The 21,492-nt window shown below is 41.9% G+C and overlaps 1 protein-coding gene across 1 annotated transcript; it reads right to left on the reverse strand.

Annotated features, from left to right (window-relative positions):
- Positions 1–1,048: 1,048 nt before the first annotated feature.
- Positions 1,049–2,920, reverse strand: LOC118911924 (olfactory receptor 49). The gene has a single exon (XM_036884584.2). The coding sequence runs from the start codon at positions 2,858–2,860 to the stop codon at positions 1,931–1,933; it is 930 nt and encodes a 309-aa protein (XP_036740479.2). The 5' UTR covers positions 2,861–2,920; the 3' UTR covers positions 1,049–1,930.
- Positions 2,921–21,492: the final 18,572 nt, after the last annotated feature.

Here is a 21,492-nt window from a genome sequence, read left to right on the forward strand (position 1 = left end):
TCTTGCATCTCGTCCATTCTGTTTTGAAGTCCTTCCAGAGCTTGTTTTATTTCTGTATTCTCCCTCCTTAGTTCTTGCCTATTTCTCTGCAAGTCCGTCAGCATAGTTATGACTTTTGTTTTGAATTCTTTTTCAGGAAGACTGGTTAAATCTATCTCCACAGTTTCCTTTTCAGGGGAAGATGTAGCAGATGTCAAAGCTGTCTGGGTTATTCTTGTCTGGATCAAATTTTTTTGCCTTTTCATGTTGATAGGTGCAGTGGTGAGCTATTGGCTTTCTGTCAGCTGGGAGAGCTAAGGCTTTCCACTTGCTCCTGGCCTCTTTACTGGGACAACTGCGACCCCTAGTGGCTTGTGTTGGGCAATTGCGTGTAAACTGGGTCTCTGTATCTTGCCTGGCTGGTATGGAGGAAGCTCCCTTGCTGTGGGCTTGGCCAGCCTCAGGCTGCCATTCTGCTATGGCAGGCCCCGGAGGCGTAATGGACAGGGGGCTGTTTGGCTGTTTACCTCTGTGAGAGGTCTCAGAGCTGTTGCCCAGGGGGTTAGTGCGCCCGGAGTTCCCTGGAATTTCCAGCTGCTGGATGCTTCTGTCAGCTGTGGTGTCCCTGTCCCTTTAAGACTTCCAAAAAGCACTCGCTTTTCTTTGTCACAGGGGCGCCGGCTTCTGGACCCACTCAAAGATCTTGCTGCCCTGTTTCCCTAGTTTCCAGCACCCCATGCATGTACTGTGTCTGTGCTCTGGTGCGGATGGCTGGGGCTGGGTGTTTAGGAGTCCTGGGTTCCCTCTCCCTCCCCTCTCCGACTCCTCTCCTCCCGCCAGGAGCTGGAGGGAGGTGTGCTCGGGTCCTGCCGGGCCGGGGCTTGTATCTTACCCCTTTCACCAGGCGCTGGGTTCTTGCAGGTGTGGATGTAGTCTGGCTGTTGTCCTGTGTCTTCTGGTCTCTCTTTTAGGATTATTTGTATTTGTTGTATTTTCAAAAATCTATATGTTTTTGGGAGCAGATTCCCACTGTCCTACTCACGCCGCCATCTTGGCTCTGCCTCTCTCACAGATGGTTTTTTAAATATTAAATTTTTTATATTGCTGAAACAAGTTCTGAAAATTACAGAGGATACATTGCAATTGTGGTTTAAACAAGAAAGACTACAACAATCATCACATTCATTCTCAACGAAAAGGAATTTAATACATCAGTGAATAAATATTTGTCTATAGGTTTTCTTTTCAAATAAATATTTAAGGCATGTGCTTTAACCCCCTCCCTACCCTCAGTAACCATCCAAATACTCGTTCCAGTCTCTTTGAAAGGTAGTCTTCTGCTGTAATTAGCCAAGAGACTTGGCATCATTTATTGAATTTACCTTCTTTTCTTTACTGTTTAAAAATTTACTTCACTTATCTATTAGATCCTTATATGTACTGCATTATCTTTCCAGACTATCTACTCCTTTCCATTGTTCTATTTGTTAGCTCTTCACTTAGTGTTTTAATATCTGATATTTTGTTTTTGTTCAACATTTCTTGGTTATTCCACTTCATTAATTTTTCCTACATATAATATTTCTGAAGTCCATCATGAATATATTCTTGTTGAGGATATTTTTTTAATCAATTTTGAAAAGTTCTAGGGCAGATGTAATGCTAGGTTTATCATTATAACTTGAAAGAGTCAAGATTAAGAAACTCAGACACAGGCTAGAGTAAGAAACATTAAGACATACCAGATATAGGAGTGGCATATGGAATTTTCTGTACTTTCTGAGAAGACAGCATATGAATGGTGCCAATAATGATCCATTGAGAAATCACTGTAGATTAGAGCACATGCTAAAAAACTGTCTAGGAGGAGGTAATTCTTGGAGATCAGGACAGGAGCTGCATTTGCAGAGGTTCAGGGAAGAAGACACTTCCCCCTCTCTTAGGGTCATCTTTATGAGAGGAGCTTGCTCATTTTCTCACTAAACACCCTCTTCACCTGTTTGTTCCTCAGTGTGTAGATGAAGGGATTGAGCATTGGGGTCACCACAGTGTTGAGCAAGGCCACCACCTTATTCCTGTCCTTCCCCTGGTCGTCCTTGCCTGACCGGACATACATGAAGATGCAGCTGCCATAGAAAAGAGACACGACGATGATGTGGGAGGAGCAGGTCGAGAAGGCCTTCTGCCTCTCTCTGGCTGAGGGGATACACAGGATGCTGTGGAGGATGTGGCCATAGCAGGTGGCCGTCACACACAACGTACCCAGCAAATTGAAGTTGGCCACAATAAAACCCAGAAGCTCTATCAGACTTGTGTCTGCACATATGAGTTTGAGGAGTGGAAAGTTGTCACAGAAGAAATGATTAATGATATTGGGGCCACAGAATGGCTGCTGAAATATGATTAAACTTGGACCTATGATGAGAATGAATCCCGCCATCCATGAACAAAGAACTAGCTGGATGCAGACCCTTTTACTCATGATGGTGGCATAACGCAAGGGATTACATATGGCCACATACCTGTCAAAGGACATCACCGCCAGTAGGAAGAACTCCGTGGTGCCCAGGAAGAAATAGAGGAAACTCTGTAGGAAACAGCCTGCTAGGGAGATGGTCTTGTATCCAGTCAGGATGTTGGTCAGCATCTTGGGGAAGATGACCGAGGTGAACCAGATCTCCAGGACAGCAAAGTTGCAAAGGAAGTAGTACATGGGGGTGTGGAGGCGCCTGTCCATAAGGGTGATGACCACAATGAGGAGATTCCCCAGCAGAGTGAGGAGGTAGGTCAGGAGGAGCCCCAGGAAGATGAGCATCTGCAGCTCACAGGCATCCGAGAGCCCCAGCAGGACAAACTCGGTGACGGTGGTGTGGTTCCCCATGTCTCCCCTGACCTCTGTGGGAGAAGGGCAACCAGAGGCATGAGCATCAGGAGTCGTGATGTTCTGGGGGTCTGAGGACACTTGGAACTGAAAGGAAAGAGGGATTTTGAACTGAAAGAAGCCTTTATTTCTCTGACCTGTAAGTCCTTTTCTTTCTCTCTTTATTCTGGTTGTCCACATCCCTCACTGAGTTAGCATCAAGTCTCATAACTCTGACCCAAGCTAAATCGATTTTCTGGGATTCCTTGGGAAGAGTCTTGCCTTTACTAACAATTTTTGCATTTATCTTGTTTTTGTTAGGAAACTATTAAATCCCTTTCTTTTAGATAAGATGATGCTTTCCGCATATTTGTCCAAATGTTATAAGGGGTCTCTCAAGTACACTTCCCTCTGCAAATCCTGTTCTAATGGATCACAGACTTTTATCGAAAGCATTGATGGAATACTTACTCTAGAGCTTATTATAGAAGGCATTTAAGTTGGACAGAATGGGTTGCACCTCAGTGCCATCATTTACTAACTTATGTGGGGCCAGTTATCTAACCTCACTAAGCCTCTGTTTCCTCGAAGGCAATAATAACAGTACATTTGTAAAAAGTTCTCCTAAATTTAAGGGAATAATGCAGGCCCAACCCTTGGCTGACCACAGAGCAAGCAGTCACATAATGTTAGCTATATTTATTTCTCCCTTTGTGGCTGAAAATCTAGTAGGATAATAATAAGTAAGAGTAAAGCTGGAGAAAAGACACTGTGGTTTTATGCAATCTGTATTTAAAGAAAAAGGTTAAAAAATATTAAAATTTCAGCTCGTTATGGAAAGTTTAGTAAATACAGGGGAAAGGAATATAAAGAATCATCTATAGCTCTACAGAAATAACTTTTATCAAGATTTGGATTTATTTCTGTTTTATTTTTTCTACTTTTATTTTGTGATTATTGCTTTGTAGCCATGTGTAGAGTATGTATTTTGCACCTCTTTCCTTCCCACATATTACTGTACCAAATTTTTGTCATGTTATTACAAACTTTTTATTAATGTACTTGGCTGATATTTTTTGAAGAAGATATGTGTTATGAAATTGATATATAGGCAGGGGAGAGAACATGCACTTGTTGATTGGCATCATGCTTAATGTTTTGGGATAATTTTCTTAGTAATAACAATCAATAATAATAATAGTAAATGTTGATATTCAGAACTATTCATTGGCTCAATTTCAATTTTAGAGAATATGTCTTTGTTTTAAATCATTATTTCCACGTTTTATAATGCTTAACATTGTCCTTTGAGATCCAAATAAAGAATTAGAACATCTTGTCACTGGTTGCTCTTTATAGAAATAATGGGTTAAGACAAGCTTTTCAGGAAACAGCTAACTCTAACCAAGAAAGGAGTAGGAACTAATGTGATACAGTTGCATCATAGAAAGAGCAACAAGTACATTATAGCTTTGTTATGTAGGGAAGGACTGGATGAGAACATGGAAAAAAACCCATAATTGTCATATAAGGCTGGGAGACTTTTCTTTCCTCTTTTTATTATTGCTTGTACAGAAACCCTCACAGTAAGCCCACTTGGGTTAAGAGTTGAATGTAACAGTTCAGAAGAGACAAAGGGGGAAACAAATGGCTGCCCAAGAAAATGGTGAGAAAAAGCCTTAGAGATTCTGTGATTTACCGGCTTGATCTGAGTCAGGATATTGAGAATGATGAAAAAAATGAAGTAAGTCAGCTGTGCCACAGTCTGCCAGTGGACACCCAAAAACAGGTGAATAGTTTTCTAGGCAGAGTGTCCAGAGTAATCAGATTCCCCTGCACCAATGCAACTTACATCACCATCTCCTCAATGAGGTACTCAATTGTCTTCAAGGCAGTTCTGATGGCAGAGACTCCTGGTTTTCAGAGGGAGCTCCTGGCTCTGCAGTGTTGCCGGAGGACAATACTTCCTGGGGGATTTACCAGAGATTGAAAGTGAAGTAAGCTCCAGAGCTGTAACATGGTCTGCAGGTCATGGACATAGGCAGGTCCTATCCTGTTGTACTGCATGTATCCTAAACCTCCATGTTTTCCAACAACTGATCTCCCTAAAAAATGCTCCCTGAAACTGTTGTCAGTGGCATAGCTCCAGGTGTCCTCAGAAATGAACTGTCCTGGGGTATTCCCCAGATCTTCTGGGCTCACCAGTTTCTCAGGATGCTTCTATTGTTTCTGCCCCATCATTATCACTGCTGGATCACTTTCCGGGGGAAATGGATGTTGAAACCTAATTAATTATTCTTCCATTTCTCCTATATTAAGGCAGAGACAGATATCAATTGATGTAGATTCATATGACTCATCTTCAGTTGGGCTTAAGAGGTACCTGCCCTTTTAGGGACATGATGCCTGTAGAGGATTCTGGGGTAAACTATTCATGGTAGGCTTCTTGTCTCTGTGGAGCTGGTATCAGGCCTGGGCTGCTTAAGGTTCTCTTTGGTTTCCATGGAAACCCAGAGATGCACAAGATGCACAGCTCAAACTTAACCAATCTAAAGATTCTCTTCTCTTGCAGAATCTTGTGCTTCCCCTGAGATTCATTACCATCAGTGGTAATAGGGACTCAGGAAGGTCCCTTACCTCTTACTTTCTTCAACTTTGGGATTGAAAAGTTTACTTTGTTCTGACTGAGAAGCGCAGAAACTTCTAATGAAGTTTGATTATTAACAAAGAAGCACGGTTATTAAAATATTCAGCAAATTTGTGTTGAGTGCTTATCATGTGGCAAGTATGGAGATACATAAACAGACTCTTGTGGAGAAGACATACATTAAACAGTCACAAAAATAATTAGTGTTGTGACTAGTGTTCTGAAGCAGAGCTCATAGGAGATTCTGGACTAGACTGAAGGATAAGGGAAGATATTCCTGATGGAGTTCTATAAACCTGAGACCCAAAGGATGAGTTGGAGTGTGGAGGTGAAGAGCCTTTAATTAATAATCATTCATTTAACTCACGTTTATTGAGAACCTACTATGGACTAGACACTGTATTTACTGAGGTTGACTCTGAGTGATGAATGAAACTGACATGATTCCTGATATCTGTGAAGCTTACTCTCAATTAGGTGAATCTTGGTAAGAGGACCTTTGGACAGTCCTTAGCCTATTCAAGCTAACACTATTTTGTAATCCCATATTCTTTCTTTGGTCACCAAACTATTCCCTAGACTGGGTAAAACTGGCTGATATAACTTGATTACAGTTAAGTGGTATGATTTTAGGAGGCAATGATGTGTTTGAAAAGGCAGATGAGTGACTGGCTTTCAGCTGTTTTAAATGGATTAGTGAATTAAATTGATTAAGGTATCCCTCTCCTGATATCTTGGCTATTCTTGATGTGGTAGGATGGCTAGGGTAACCAGTCCACTCCCTAAAAACCTGGTTATGTTGTATGAACTGCTTTTGTAGTCACTTTACTGGTAAGAGTCATGACTACACCAGTGATCTATCAGGAGGAGGCCCAGACAGATAGTGTACATAACACACACCGGTTGCATCTGCTGGGATCTGCTTATAGAAATTTTATTCCTTCTCTGGTTAGATCAGAAAGGTCCTGGCTTTCTGAGTTCTGCAGCTCTTGCATGGTGATCACCCATCAGTGGGCACCTGCCAGGCATGGTAAGAAACAGAAACTCAACTCCCCTGTGTGGTTAAAGGTTTTTCCTTTTCTTTCAACTGGATCTTGAGAGGGCCAAGGAGGACATAAAAACTTGCTCATGGTTTTATTTTTACTAAGTGAATCTTTGTTTCTGGGTGAAGGGTCCTTTATCTAAAGTAAAAAAATACCTGATTTACTCTCCTTCAAACGGGAAAATCAGTCTTTTTGTTATACTAAAATTCAGAGATAGAAACGTGAATAAATATGTAATAACAAGACATTATAAGGGATATGAAGGCATAGAACTGGGTGCTTTAGGAGAGAAAAACAGGTGAGACCTGCCTTAGATGGATGGCTAGGAAAGGCATGCCTGAGGAAGTGTGATTGCAGCTCAGACTTGAAGGCAGTGTAGGGGTTATCCAAATGACTGGTTGAGACAATTCTAAGCACAGAGAAGCATGTATGTCAAGGCCGTGATGTGGCAATGAGCTGATATTTTTGAAGCACAGTGAGAAGAACAATGAGCCATGAAGAGGATGATGGTGATCTAAGATTTGGCTGGAAAGTTGTTCTGGGTTCAAAATTTGTAGAGCCTTGGAGACTGTACCTAGTGAGGAGGAGGGATTTCATTCCAAGTACAACTGGAAGCTACTAGAAAGTTTTAAGTAGAGAAGTGACACGATCTTATTTACGCTTTAAAAAGTCACCACCTGGAGGATGATAGGAACAGGAAATTGGAGCAAGCAAAGGAATAGGAAAATAGATCAAGGGACTTATTGCAGGGTTCAGGGAAGAAATCACATAGGTAAATGTTCACTGATTTTAATGAAGAGCTAGTAGGTTAGGGGGAAAAAGTAAGGGCAGGCAAAGATGGATTGAAGGTGTAACCAAAGGAACTGTGGTCAAAGGATAAAACCCTGGGAATGACCAGGTCTGGACAGACAGGCAGAGCATGGAAAGGGGATCCTTGAGGAGGAAATAATTGCTGATCTGAGAAGTCTGTCTGCAGGTGGCAGAAGTGTTTGGCTAGTTGGTTCTTTTAGGAGTGTAACTGTGATCTCTCTGGGAGCTTAAGGGATTGACTGGCAAAGACTAAGAAGAAGCCATATTCTCAGTGGATGAAAGAATAGGCAGGTTCGCAGGTTTGAGGCACTGAACATAAGGCTGGGGTCTAATTCCCAGTACTGGGCAGAGACTTTGTTTCAGAAACATGGTACAAATTTAGTCACTATAAATGGAGCCCAAGGTTGAATGTGGAACAATAGGAAGTAAGACCAAGGCTGAGTCCCATGGAGCTGGCCTGGATCTTTCAAAAATCTCCCTACCCACAGGAAGAAAGGACAGGTTTTTCTGAGACCATTTACAATGGTCATACTGTCATTCTGCTGTCTACACTTCACCTGCTTTGTCTTCTCTTAGCCATGGTGCTATCTTAAATTCCATTCCATTGAATTAAATCAAGATTTATTGAGCACTCACCTTGTGTTATGTGCTGTGGGAAACCTAACAATGAAGGCGTCATGGTCCCTGCTGCATAGCAGCTCACGATCCCCATATTGCATTGTAGTCTCTTGGAGATTAGAGAAAGAATAGTTTGTATATAGTCATCAGAATAGAGAACAGATGTAACACTCTCTGTGTTAGAGAACTTTTGTAATATTCAGTGGGACATCAAATAGCATACGTGCCACAGATTGGTTTTACGTAGTTCTTGTGACAGGCAGCCCCTAAAATGACCCCAATAATCTCCACCCCTGGTAGTTATGTCCCTGTGTAATCCCCTCCCATGTGTGTGGCTGGACCTAGTGATGTGCTTCAAGTGAACAGAACACAGTAAAACAGATGAGAGTCAATGTTACAGAGAGATTGGTTTCCTTATATGCTCTCTTGCTTGTTCTCAGGGAAGCCTGCTGCCATGTGGTAAGCTGCCCTATAGAGGAGCCCACATGGCAAGGAACTGGCATTTCTAGCCAGCAGCCATAGAGGATTTGAGGCCTATCAAGAGCCACATGTGTTTACTTTGAAGCAGATCTTCTCTCAGATGAGACTTGGGATGCCTGTAACCCCAGCCTAGACCTTGGTTATAGCCTTGTGAGAGATCCTGAGCCAGAGACAGCCAGCCATGTCTGGATTCCTAACTCAGATGCTGGTGAACTAATAAGTGCTTATTGTTCTAAGGTGCTAAGTTTAGGGGTAAAATGTTACACAACAATAGGCAGCTAATGCAGTTCTTTTCGGGTCTCTAGCCTTTATTCTTGAGGTGTCATGGTATGGCACTCAATGATTGATGAACTGATTGCAGATATCATACCTCTGAGAATTTTTAGTTTTGAGCTCTCTGCTGATGAAGCTTCTTTGAACTATTTTACACTGTAAATAGTTAACTTTGTTTATATCATTGATGATTTTCTTATAAACTTACAGAGGGCAGTATTTGTAACTTCCTAGATTTGAGACTTCACTGTACAATTGGTTAGAGACAAACTTATAAATGTTAACAGCACAGTTTTCTCAGGTTTATGACAATCCACTTTTTTGGACAGTTCCCTTTCTTAAAAAATAAACAATGGTAATGAGAGATTAACCATGGGCTAATTCCAATGCCAGTGGAAACAGCTGTGAAGAGTTCCTTGTCTCACTGAACATGTATGTCACAATTTTGCTGTGTCCACAATAAAGATGTCTAAAACAAAAGTGACTCCTACTCCTAAGCCAACTTTTTCTCCTTACTACTCTGGATCTGTGATTACATCTTTCTGATTATCTAGACTCATACCTGGGGATTTCCTTTTTTCCTCCAATCATCTTATCTCTTAGGGTCTGCAACATATCTTATATATTTCTTCTTGTTGCATTGCCATGGGTATGACCCATGCCAAATTCACATTGCCTCTGTTTTGAACTATTTCCATTATGTTTTTATTTTAAATGATTATGAAAATTACTAACATATACAAAAGTAGATAAATTATATAACAAATCTCCACATAGTCATCACCTAGCTTCAACAATAACCAAGTCATGGCCATTCTTGTTTCACCTTGACCACCACTTACTTGTCCCTTACCCATATTATTGCAAAGCAAACCCCAGACATCATATCCCTTCATTTGTAAATATTTCAGTAAGTATTAAAACAATAGTAGTCTTTTAAAAATTACTAAAAAATTACTTAAAATGTTAAAAATACTTCAATCATCAAAAAGGTTGTTATTTTAATTCAAATTGTCCTATTAATATGATTAAACATCTTTTCACTTATTTATTGTTCCTTTGAGTTTGCCTTTCTGTGAAGTGTCTATGCTTATCCTTAGATCATTTATCTATTGGGTTGTTTATCTTTATATATTATGGATAATAACCCTTTATTTGTAATATGCACTCTCCATTCTACCCACTTCCTGCACGCCCATTCAAAACTGTTCATGTGGCTATTTCTTTCTTGATACTTGGATGGAATCCAGGACAGGAATGATGAATTTTATGGCTGCTCATATAATTTTAGAAGTTCTTTATTCACTGTCAGTCCAAAAATCAGGATCATTAAATTGTCCAAACCTATGTAATTGGTAAAATTCTGAACTTTATTTATAGTTAAAATGTACTGCTTCCTCCACTGTAGGGCTGTTTTTGACAGGAAATCAAGAGAAAGGGTATGTGTTGTTGTCTTTATCTGTCTTAACTCTGCAAGCCCATCTCTCCCTTCTTGTTTCTAACCCTGTCCTCCTCCAGGAATATGGAAAGGAGGTGGAAGTGTCAGGTAGGGGATGGAAAACCTAGAAAAATTGGAAGGTGTTATAGACAAAATTATTAGTGGTGATGGTAGTAAGAAGTGGTTGGGTTCTGTAAATGTTTTGAAGGTATAATTCACTGAATTTGCTGATAAGTTAGCTGTGGGATATAAGAGAAAAGGGGGAAGTTAAAATAACATAGCTTTGTTTTTTATCTGGAATCTGTATTTTTCTTTTGGAAAAATACATGTAACATAATTTACCATTTTAGCCATTTTAATGTGTACAGTTCAGTGGCATTAGGTGTATTCACATTGTTGTGCAATCATCATCATTATCCATCTCCAGTACTTTTTCATCTCAAACCTTAACTCTGTGGCCATTAAACAATAACTCTCCATTTCAATTCCCACCTCTGGTCCCTGGTAATCACCATTCTGTCTTCATGATTTTGACTAGCTTAGGTACCACATATTAGTGGAGTCATATAACATGTCTCCTTTTGTGTCTGGCTTACTTCACTTAACATAACGTGTTCAAAGTTCATCTGTGCAGTATTTATCAGAATTTTATTCCTTTTTATGGCTGAATAATGTTCCATTGTGTTTATATAAAACATTCTGTTTATCCATTCATTCATCAATGGACATTTGGGTTGTGTCCACCTTTTTTAGCTATTGGGAATAATGCTTCTATAAACATGGATGTATAAATATCTGTTTGAGTCCCTGCTTTTGAGTCTTTTGTGTATATATGAAGAAGTGGAATTGCTTGATTATATGGTAAATCTGTGTACTTTTTTGTTTAGGAACTGCCATACTGCTTCCACAGTGGCTGCACCATATGTTCCCACCAGCAATGTACAAGGGTTTTAATTTCTCCACATTTTGTCAACACTTGTTATTTTGTTTTAAAATTTTATTTATAATAGCCATCTTAATGAATGCAAAGTTTTATCTCATTGTGACTTTGATTTGCATTTCCCTAATGATTAATGATGTTGCACATCTTTTCATGTGTGCGATAGTGTATTTTCTTCCTGTATAACAATAGCATTATACTGCAATAATAATATATGGCAGTATAGCAGTATTATAATTCCTTTCGGCTTCCTGGACCAATTCCAATGTGTGTGTAGAGGGGAGGGGTATCTTCCCACACACACAACACCAGGCAATTCTTGGACACCAGAAGGGTGTCTGAGAACCCAACTCAATTCTGATGCTACCTGCCCAGAGAGAACACAGATTCCCCAGTTAAGGGCTCTGTCCTACAAGACTGCCCTCCATCCCCCACTCCAGGTGCCATTCACAAGCTCCAGGGAGTTACCTTGATTCTGACCTACCAGCTACAGATTGGAGGTTCCCACAACCCATCCCCCCAGGTTCAATTAATTTGCTAGAATGGCTAGCAGAAATCAGGAATACACTTATGTTTATCAGTTTCATAAAGGATACATGTTAAGAGCCAGATGAAGAGGTACATAGGGAAAGGTCCCAAATAAAGGAGTTTCTATCCTCGTGGAGCTTGGGACCTGATTTGGTGGCATGTGGAGGCGTTCTGGTTCCCCAAGCATAGAAGCTTTCCCTGAATGAGAAGCAGGATCCAGGAGAGCAGAGAGCTCTAAATTCTTCTTAGGGAGTTTTGTGAGCACTTCATTGCACAGTCATGATTGACTAAGTTATTGGCATTGGCTGATTCAACCTCCCTCCTTTCACTGGGGTCTGAAAGTCTCTCACTGACATGACAAGACACCCATTTCACCTTTAAGACTCTACAATGTTTTCAGGAACAGTGGATGAAGACCAAATATACCTGGGAAATATACATTTGGTCATATGAATGACCAAATTTGTATTTCTTAAAACTCATTATATCACAATGTGCTTATTGTGATTTGTAGAATTGGGTTGTTTGTTTTTGTTGTTGAGGACATAGTTGTAACTCCGGGGTGGGGGTTGGAATAAATTCCCAGCCTGAGGCAAATTACCTTTGAAGACGAAATCAATTAAAGGGAGAGATAAAGTGAGAGAAACTCTGTTTATTGCTTACAAACAGTCGTCCACTTCTGCTCACCCAAGTCTCTCACAACCCCATCAAACCTCTTTGGTCCAGATATACCCTTGCTGCCCCCGCCCTTGTAATCACCTATTGATATGGAGATGGACTACTTCTCTTCACCCCTTGGAAACACCAACTGATATGAAGATTCAATAAGGCCAGGTGAGAGATTCTGGAAATATTGCAATTTTACTCACATAGTTTTTTAGTTTATAATAGATATATAATCCCATTTTGTAATCCTTCCATGGTAATTTGTCTAATTTAAGTTTTCTATTCCTTTTCAGAGTTTTGAAAAGTCTCTTTTTCTGGAAATCATCCATTTCCTCCTGGTTTTCAAATTTGTTGTTCAAGAAATACACCCAATATTTTATTGCACAAATCATTTTGTACCATGAATTATAGTTATTTGTGTACTTCCTATCTTCCTTATCAGATTTCAAGTTCTTCAAAGGCATAGGTTAAATATTATCTCCCACACCATATAGTACATTTCCTTGAACATGGCATTTGTGTAATCATTATTTGGAATGAATTAATATATTAATTAATTTCATTATTCTAGTATTTCTTTATTTACCAATATGACTTTATTTTTGTCTTCATTGAAATAGTAAACATCTTTGTAAGTGAACAAATTTCAACAGGTCAATACTGTATCTAATTTATGAAAAATTTAGTATAACATTTTTAACTTACAGCACTTTGAATATAAATGCTTTTGTTGATAACTGGTGTGAAACTCAAAAGGAAAAGAGGGGTGATAGGATGCAAAACAGAGGAAAGGAACTAACTTTTATTAAAAACTTACTATATGCTAGTCACTATGTATGGCACTTTGCATAGAATATCTCATTTGACTTTCATCATCATCTTTTGAAATGGGCATTGATGCCCCCATTTTATAGATGAGAAAACTGGGACTCAGGGAAGTAACTAGTAGGTGGAAGAGACTTTATCAATAAGAATGAGGGATTTCTATGCATTTTAATACTAAAAAAATAAACAATTAGCCTTAGCTATTTTTTGAGTCCATGATGATCTATTTCTGCGACAGGAGTTGAAAGGAAGGAGCGACACACAGCAGCAATTCACCGGAGAATTCCGCTTTATTAGGGAAAGGTGCTGGGTTATATAGGAAGGGGCATGGGGTGATTGTGGTGTCACTTCTACGGGGCTGGTGGCTATTGGCTAGGTGCTGGGATTGGGAGGGGGGCTAGGGGTGATTGGGGTTCAGGTGGCGCCGGCGGGAACCGAGGACCTGGAAGAGAAGCAGGAATTTCGCTGTCTTATGGGTGGGGGCCCTTCATTTCCCCCTTTCTCCTCTATGGGGTTGTGGATGTTGCTTTCTCTCTGACTGCTTCCTGCTGAACGGGGGTGGAGAAGGGAGTGAGGGCTTGAGGATTGGGGGGAAAGGGTTGATAGGACTCCCCACAGTAAGGACGAGTAGATGTGGACTTCTTCAGGTTGGAAATCAATGAAGGTTCCCTGTAACAATAGGTCGAGGACTTGTTGATTCTGATGGTGCCAAGAGGATATGGGTGCCAGAAGCCAGGCGTCTGCGGCCATTGTTTCTAGGAACAGTTTTCAGGGGAGAGAGGGGTCCATCTCAGCGTGTGGTGAGGAGGTCACGTGAGGGTGAGGGATCTTCTGTGGCTAAAAGCTGGTAGTTCCTGAGTAAAAGCTGGTTGAAAGTTTGATTAGAAATTTTACCGACTTAGGATTTGATAAACTTTATTATGCAAGGCAAGAAGAGACAGGTGAGGAGAATGATTATTATGGGGACTGCAATGGGCCACAGCCAGGTGAGGAAGGGGTTTGTTAGTATTGAAGAGAATGGGTTGGAATTGGAAGCAGAGTGGAGGCTGGAGGCAAGGTCGGTGAGTTTGGTAATGTCAGTTTCTACAATGCCGGATTCGTTGATGTAATAGCAGCACTCTTCCCGAAGGAAGACGCAGGTGCCGCTCTTCTCGGCTGTAAGCACATCTAAGGCCCGCTGGTTTTGAAGGGTGACCTTAGCTAGCGAAGTGACCTGTCTTTGGAGAGAGGCCAGGGAATTGGCAGTGGATGTCAGGGCTCCCTCAAGTTTGGCGTTGAGATCTTTAATTGCCCACAGAGAGTGACCCAAGTCCCCTCCCGAAAACCCTGCCCCAATGGCTGAGGTGGTCAAAGAGATACCAACCATGATGGGAAGGAAAGCAGCCCTTTTTGTGCGCGAGGGCAAGGGAGGTTGGAGCTCAAGAAATTCTGCCATGCTGTAAAGTGTAAGCTGTGGGATTAGGGTGATGAGAATGCAGGGTATATTGGAGTTGGGAGGCAGTGAGTTGAAAAGACTGCCATTACACCAAAAGAAGTGTCCTGGTTGTGTAAAAGTTTTAGAGTCAGAAGTGGGGGTGTAGATAGAGAGGCAGTGAAGTGCGCTGGAGGGGGGTGGAGTTGGGCCTACACAGTGGTGGATGGTGAGATTATCTGTGTATTCTGGTTCCCATAGAGGTATGTCTGCCAGGGGGCATAGGGGTATGTCTGCCAGGGGGCGGAGGGGTTGTCCTTCTGCATGGAAGGAGTAGTTGGAAATATTAAGGGGCACGGCGGCCAGCAGTGGGCGCTGTAGTGATGTGCACAAGAAACAATTGGCGCTGTTGAGGGTGTGGTTGAGAAAGATGGTGGTGTCTTGAATGAGCTGTAACCAAGAGTAGGAGAAATTGGAAGAGGGGTGGGGATAAGAAGATGAAGAGGCGCCATCAAGAGTATGGATAATGACTTTTTTGGAATGTCCAATATCTGATGCAACTTGAGAGATCTGGGAATGAGAGGGAACATACTCTCGAGAGATATGAAGGGTACCGTGGGGGGTTGAGGACCCCCTGTAGTAAACTGAGGCTGTGACTCTTGTGGCCCATCGAGAGTCCCAGGGATCTGGGATTGATAAGGAGAATGAGCTGTTGGGATATTTTATGAAACGGTTGGAGGGGTAATACTGTGGGTACCGGGAGTTACCCATGTAGTGAATGGTGCAAGACCAGTAGGGACATCCCCTGTAGGTGTCTGGCCATCGCCTGCAATAGGCTTGTTTTTGGTCATAGAGGAAGCAGAGGTAGGGAGAATAAAGGTAGCTGCTAGTGAACACTTCGGTGGAGGGAGGAAAGTGGAGGTATAAAGGCTCGGAGCAGCCTTTCAGAGGGAAGTCTGATGTGGCAATGAGGGCAGTAAGTTTTGTTTGATGCTGTGTGTAAGTCTGTCTGACTTTGAATCGCCATGCAAAGGAGGCTGGGGTGGTAGGGAAGACAATAGGAATGAGGAAAAAAAGCGAGAGAGCAGTAAAGGAGGAAAAAGTCATGATTCGGGTATGGATGGCAAAGGGGGTGAACGGGAGATGCGGAGTTTCAAGGGATCAGAGGGATGAGGTGTGGTAGAGTAGACAGCGTCTTGGGCTGTATCTGAAGGACTCTGGATTGTGACTGATGGGTCTTGGATGTCCAGAGAAGGTGGGTCCTGGGTGTTTGGTTTCAACCTGGAGATATGAATCCAAGGGGTGACAGAGTTATTAGGCAGTGAGAGCTTGGCGGCCAAGGGGGTGCAGAGAATAACTGGGTGTGGACCTTCCCATTTTGGGGTGAGAGAGGGCTGATCCTCTGGCGGCTTATAAAACACTAGTTGGCCAGGCTGTAAGATAGGAGGATTTTGGGAGGCGGATGGATCAGGAAGGAGTCAATCCTGATATTTCCACAATTCGGTGAGGAGGAGAGAGAGTAGCGGAAGGGCCATATTGGGAGGAATTGGTCCTTTCTGGGAAGGGAGCCCTGGGGGTAGAATCGGGTGGCCGTACATGATCTCAAAGGGTGACAAGAAGGAAGGTTTCTTTGGGAGGGCCCGAATGCGGAGTAGAGCTAAAGGAAGTAAGTGAACCCAGTCAAGGTGTAGTTCTAGAGATAGTTTGGTCAGGATGTCTTTTAGAGTCCTATTGGCGCTTTCTACTTTTCCCGAAGCCTGTGGTCGATAAGGACAGTGTAGATGCCAGGGGAGTGAGAGCGACTTGGAGAGGTTCTGAATAATTTGGGCAGTGAACTCAGGGCCGTTATCTGATTGGAGGGAAGTGGGCATCCAGAACCTAGGAAAGGTCTGGGTGAGGAGGATAGAGGCAACCGCGGACGCTCGTTTGTTAGTGGTGGGGAAAGCTTTGACACATCCTGAAAATGTATCTACTAAGACGAGTAGGTATCTGGTACACCATACAGGGGGCATGTTAGTGAAGTCTATTTGCCAATCTGCAGCGGGGACATTACCCCTTGCTTGATGAGCCAGGAAGGGTCAGGCCTTGAGGTGGTTATTACGGTTAGTGCATTGGCAGATGGTGCACCTGGGGGTGATTTGGTTGAGTAAGGTTTTTTCTTCAGGAGAGAGAGAAAAAAAGGATTGTCAAAAGTGGATCAAGCGGGGCAGAAGATGGCGGAGTGAGTAGAGCAGCGGAAATCTCCTCCCAAAACAACATATATCTATGAAAATATAACAAAGACAACCCTTCCTAGAATAAAGACCAGAGGACACAGGACAATATCCAGACCACATCCGCACCTGAGAGAACCCAGCGCCTCACGAAGGGGGTAAGATACAAGCCCCGGCCCCGCGGGAGCCGAGCGCCCCTCCCCCCCAGCTCCCGGAGGGAGAAGAGCAGGCAGAGCGGGAGGGAGACGGAGCGCAGGACTGCCGAACACCCAGCCCCAGCCATCCGGGCCAGAGTGCAGGGCACTCGATACTAGGAAAACAGGGCAGCAAGAACAGTGAGCGGGCACTGGAGGCTGGGCGACAGAGGGCATAAGAAAAGCGCGCGACCATTTTTTTTTTTGCTTTTTTGCTGTTTTGTTTTGGCGAGCGCTTTTTGGAAGTCTTAAAGGGATAGGGACCCCAATACTAGGGAAACAGGGCAGAAAGACCGGTGAGCAGAGGCCTGAGGCTGGCACTGCAGAATAAAGAAAAACGAACGACCAATTTTTTTTTTTTTAATTAAAAACTTTATTTTTTTTTAAATTAAAAAAAATTTTTTTTCTTTTTTTTTTGGTGGGCGTTGTTTTGTTTTGGCGGGTGCTTTTTGGAAGTCTTAAAGGGGCAGGGTGGGTCACCTAATCCAGAGGTAGGGAATCCGGGATCTCTGGGCACCCTAACCCCTGGGCTGCAGGGAGCAGGGAGGCACCTTACGGAGACAAATAGCCTCCCAGCCGCTCCTGCTCCAACGCGACTCCACCATTTTGGAGTAGCTGCCCGAGCCAGGCCACGCCCACAGCAACAGCGGAGATTAACTCCATAGCAGCCGGGCAGGAAGCAGAAACCCTGTCTGCACGCAGCTGCGCAGCACAAGCCACTAGAGGCCGCTGTTCTCCCAGGAGAGGAGGGCCACAAACCAACAAGAAAGGAAGTCCTTCCAGCCGTCACTCGTCCCAGTTCTGCAGACTATTCCTATCACCATGAAAAGGCAAAGCTACAGGCAGACAAAGATCACAGAGACAACACCAGAGAAGGAGACAGACCTAACCAGTCTCCCTGAAAAAGAATTCAAAATAAGAATCATAAACATGCTGACAGAGATGCAGAGAAATACGCAAGAGAAATGGGATGAAGTCCGGAAAGAGATCACAGATGCCAGAAAGGAGATCGCAGAAATGAAACAAACTCTGGAAGGGTTTATAAGCAGAATGGATAGAATGCAAGAGGCCATTGATGGAATTGAAATCAGAGAACAGGAACGCATAGAAGCTGACATAGAGAGAGACAAAAGGATCTCCAGGAATGAAACAATATTAAGAGAACTGTGTGACCAATCCAAAAGGAACAACATCCGTATTATAGGGGTCCCAGAAGAAGAAGAGAGAGGAAAAGATGGAAAGTATCTTAGAAGAAATAATTGCTGAAAACTTCCCCACACTGGGGTAGGAATTAATCGAACAGACCACGGAAATACACAGAACCCCCAACAGAAAGGATCCAAGAAGGGCAACACCAAGACACATAATAATTAAAATGGCAAAGATCAAGGACAAGGAAAGAGTGTTAAAGGCAGCTAGAGAGAAAAAGGTCACCTATAAAGGGAAACCCATCAGGCTAACGTCAGATTTCTCAACAGAAACCCTACAGGCCAGAAGAGAATGGCATGATATATTTAATACAATGAAACAGAAGGGCCTTGAACCAAGGATACTGTATTCAGCACGACTATCATTCAAATATGAAGGTGGGATTAAACAATTCCCAGACAAACAAAAGCTGAGGGAATTTGCTTTCCACAAACCACCTCTACAGAACATCTTACAGGGACTGCTCTAGATGGGAGCACTCCTAGAAAGAGCACAGCACAAAACACCCAACATATGAAGAATCGAGGAGGAGGAACAAGAAGGGAGAGAAGAAAAGAATCTCCAGACAGTGTATATAACAGCTCAATAAGCGAGCTAAGTTAGGCAGTAAGATACTAAAGAGGCTAACCTTGAACCTTTGGTAACCACGAATTAAAAGCCTGCAATGGCAATAAGTACATATCTTTCCATAGTCACCATAAATGTTAATGGGTTGAATGCACCAATCAAAAGACACAGAGTAACAGAATGGATAAAAAAGCAAGACCCATCTATATGCTGCTTACAAAAAACTCACCTCAAACCCAAAGACATGTACAGACTAAAAGTCAAGGGATGGAAAAACATATTTCAAGCAAACAACAGTGAGAAGAAAGCAGGGGTTGCAGTACTAATATCAAACAAAATAGACTTCAAAACAAAGAAAGTAACAAGAGATAAAGAAGGACACTACATAATGATAAAGGGCTCAGTCCAACAAGAGGATATAACCATTCTAAATATACATGCACCCAACATAGGAGCACCAGCATATGTGAAACAAATACTAACAGAACTAAAGGGGGATATAGACTGCAATGCATTCATTCTAGGAGACTTCAACACACCACTCACCCCAAAGGATAGATCCACTGGGCAGAAAATAAGTAAGGACACGGAAGCACTGAACAACACAGTAGAGCAGATGGACCTAATAGACATCTATAGAGCTCTACATCCAAAAGCAGCGGGATATACATTCTTCTCAAGTGCACATGGAACATTCTCCAGAATAGACCACATACTAGGCCAAAAAAAGAGCCTCAGAAAATTCCAAAAGATTGAAATCCTACCAACCAACTTTTCAGACCACAAAGGCATAAAACTAGAAATAAACTGTACAAAGAAAGCAAAGAGGCTCACAAACACATGGAGGCTTAACAACACGCTCCTAAATAATCAATGGATCAATGACCAAATCAAAATGGAGATCCAGCAATATATGGAAACAAATGACAACAACAACACTAAGCCCCAACTTCGGTGGGACACAGCAAAAGCAGTCTTAAGAGGAAAGTATATAGCAATCCAAGCATATTTAAAAAAGGAAGAGCAATCCCAAATGAATGGTCTAATGTCACAATTATCGAAATTGGAAAAATAAGAACAGATGAGGCCTAAGGTCAGCAGAAGGAGGGACATAATAAAGATCAGAGAAGAAATAAATAAAATTGAGAAAAATAAAACAATAGCAAAAATCAATGAAACCAAGAGCTGGTTCTTCGAGAAAATAAACAAAATAGATAAGCCTCTAGCCAGACTTATTAAGAAGAAAAGAGAGTCAACACAAATTAACAGTATCAGAAACGAGAAAGGAAAAATCACGACGGGCCCCACGGAAATGGAAAGAATTACTGGAGAATACTATGAAAACCTATATGCTAACAAGCTGGGAAACCTAGGAGAAATGGACAACTTCCTAGAAAAATATAACCTTCCAAGATTGACCCAGGAAGAAACAGAAAATCGAAACAGACCAATTACCAGCAACGAAATTGAAGCGGTAATCCAAAAACTACCAAAGAACAAAACCCCCAGGCCAGATGGATTTACCTTGGAATTTTATCAGACATACAGGGAAGACATAATACCCATTCTCCTTAAAGTTTTCCAAAAAATAGAGGAGGAGGGGATACTCCCAAACTCATTCTATGAAGCTAACATCACCCTAATACCAAAACCAGGCAAAGACCCACCAAAAAAGAAAACTACAGACCAATATCCCTGATGAACGTAGATGCAAAAATACTCAACAAAATATTAGCAAACCGAATTCAAAAATACATCAAAAGGATCATACACCATGACCAAGTGGGATTCATCCCAGGGATGCAAGGATGGTACAACATTCGAAAGTCCATCAACATCATCCACCACATCAACAAAAAGAAAGACAAAAACCACATGATCATCTCCATAGATGCAGAAAAAGCATTTGACAAAGTTCAACATCCGTTCATGTTAAAAACTCTCAGCAAAATGGGAATAGAGGGCAAGTACCTCAACATAATAAAGCCCATCTATGATAAAACCACAGCCAACATTATATTGAACAGCGAGAAGCTGAAAGCATTTCCTCTGAGATCGGGAACTAGACAGGGATGCCCACTCTCTAAACTGTTATTTAACATAGTACTGGAGGTCCTAGCCACGGCAATCAGACAAAACAAAGAAATACAAGGAATCCAGATTGGTAAAGAAGAAGTTAAACTGTCACTATTTGCAGATGACATGATACTGTACATAAAAAACCCTAAAGACTCCACCCCAAAACTACTAGAACTGATATCGGAATACAGCAAAGTTGCAGGATACAAAATCAACACACAGAAATCTGTGGCTTTCCTATATACTAACAATGAACCAACAGAAAGAGAAATCAGGAAAACAACTCCATTCACAATTGCATCAAAAAAAATAAAATACCTAGGAATAAACCTAACCAAAGAAGTGAAAGACTTATACTCTGAAAACTACAAGTCACTCTTAAGAGAAATTAAAGGGGACACTAACAGATGGAAACTCATCCCATGCTCGTGGCTAGGAAGAATTAATATCGTCAAAATGGCCATCCTGCCCAAAGCAATATACAGATTTGATGCAATCCCTATGAAACTACCAGCAACATTCTTCAATGAACTGGAACAAATAATTCAAAAATTCATATGGAAACACCAAAGACCCCGAATAGCCAAAGCAATCCTGAGAAAGAAGAATAAAGTAGGGGGGATCTCACTCCCCAACTTCAAGCTCTACTATAAAGCCATAGTAATCAAGACAATTTGGTACTGGCACAAGAGCAGAGCCACAGACCAATGGA

Source organism: Manis pentadactyla, chromosome 11 (assembly GCF_030020395.1).
Source record: "Manis pentadactyla isolate mManPen7 chromosome 11, mManPen7.hap1, whole genome shotgun sequence".
In the NCBI taxonomy this organism is placed as follows: Eukaryota; Metazoa; Chordata; class Mammalia; order Pholidota; family Manidae; genus Manis; species Manis pentadactyla.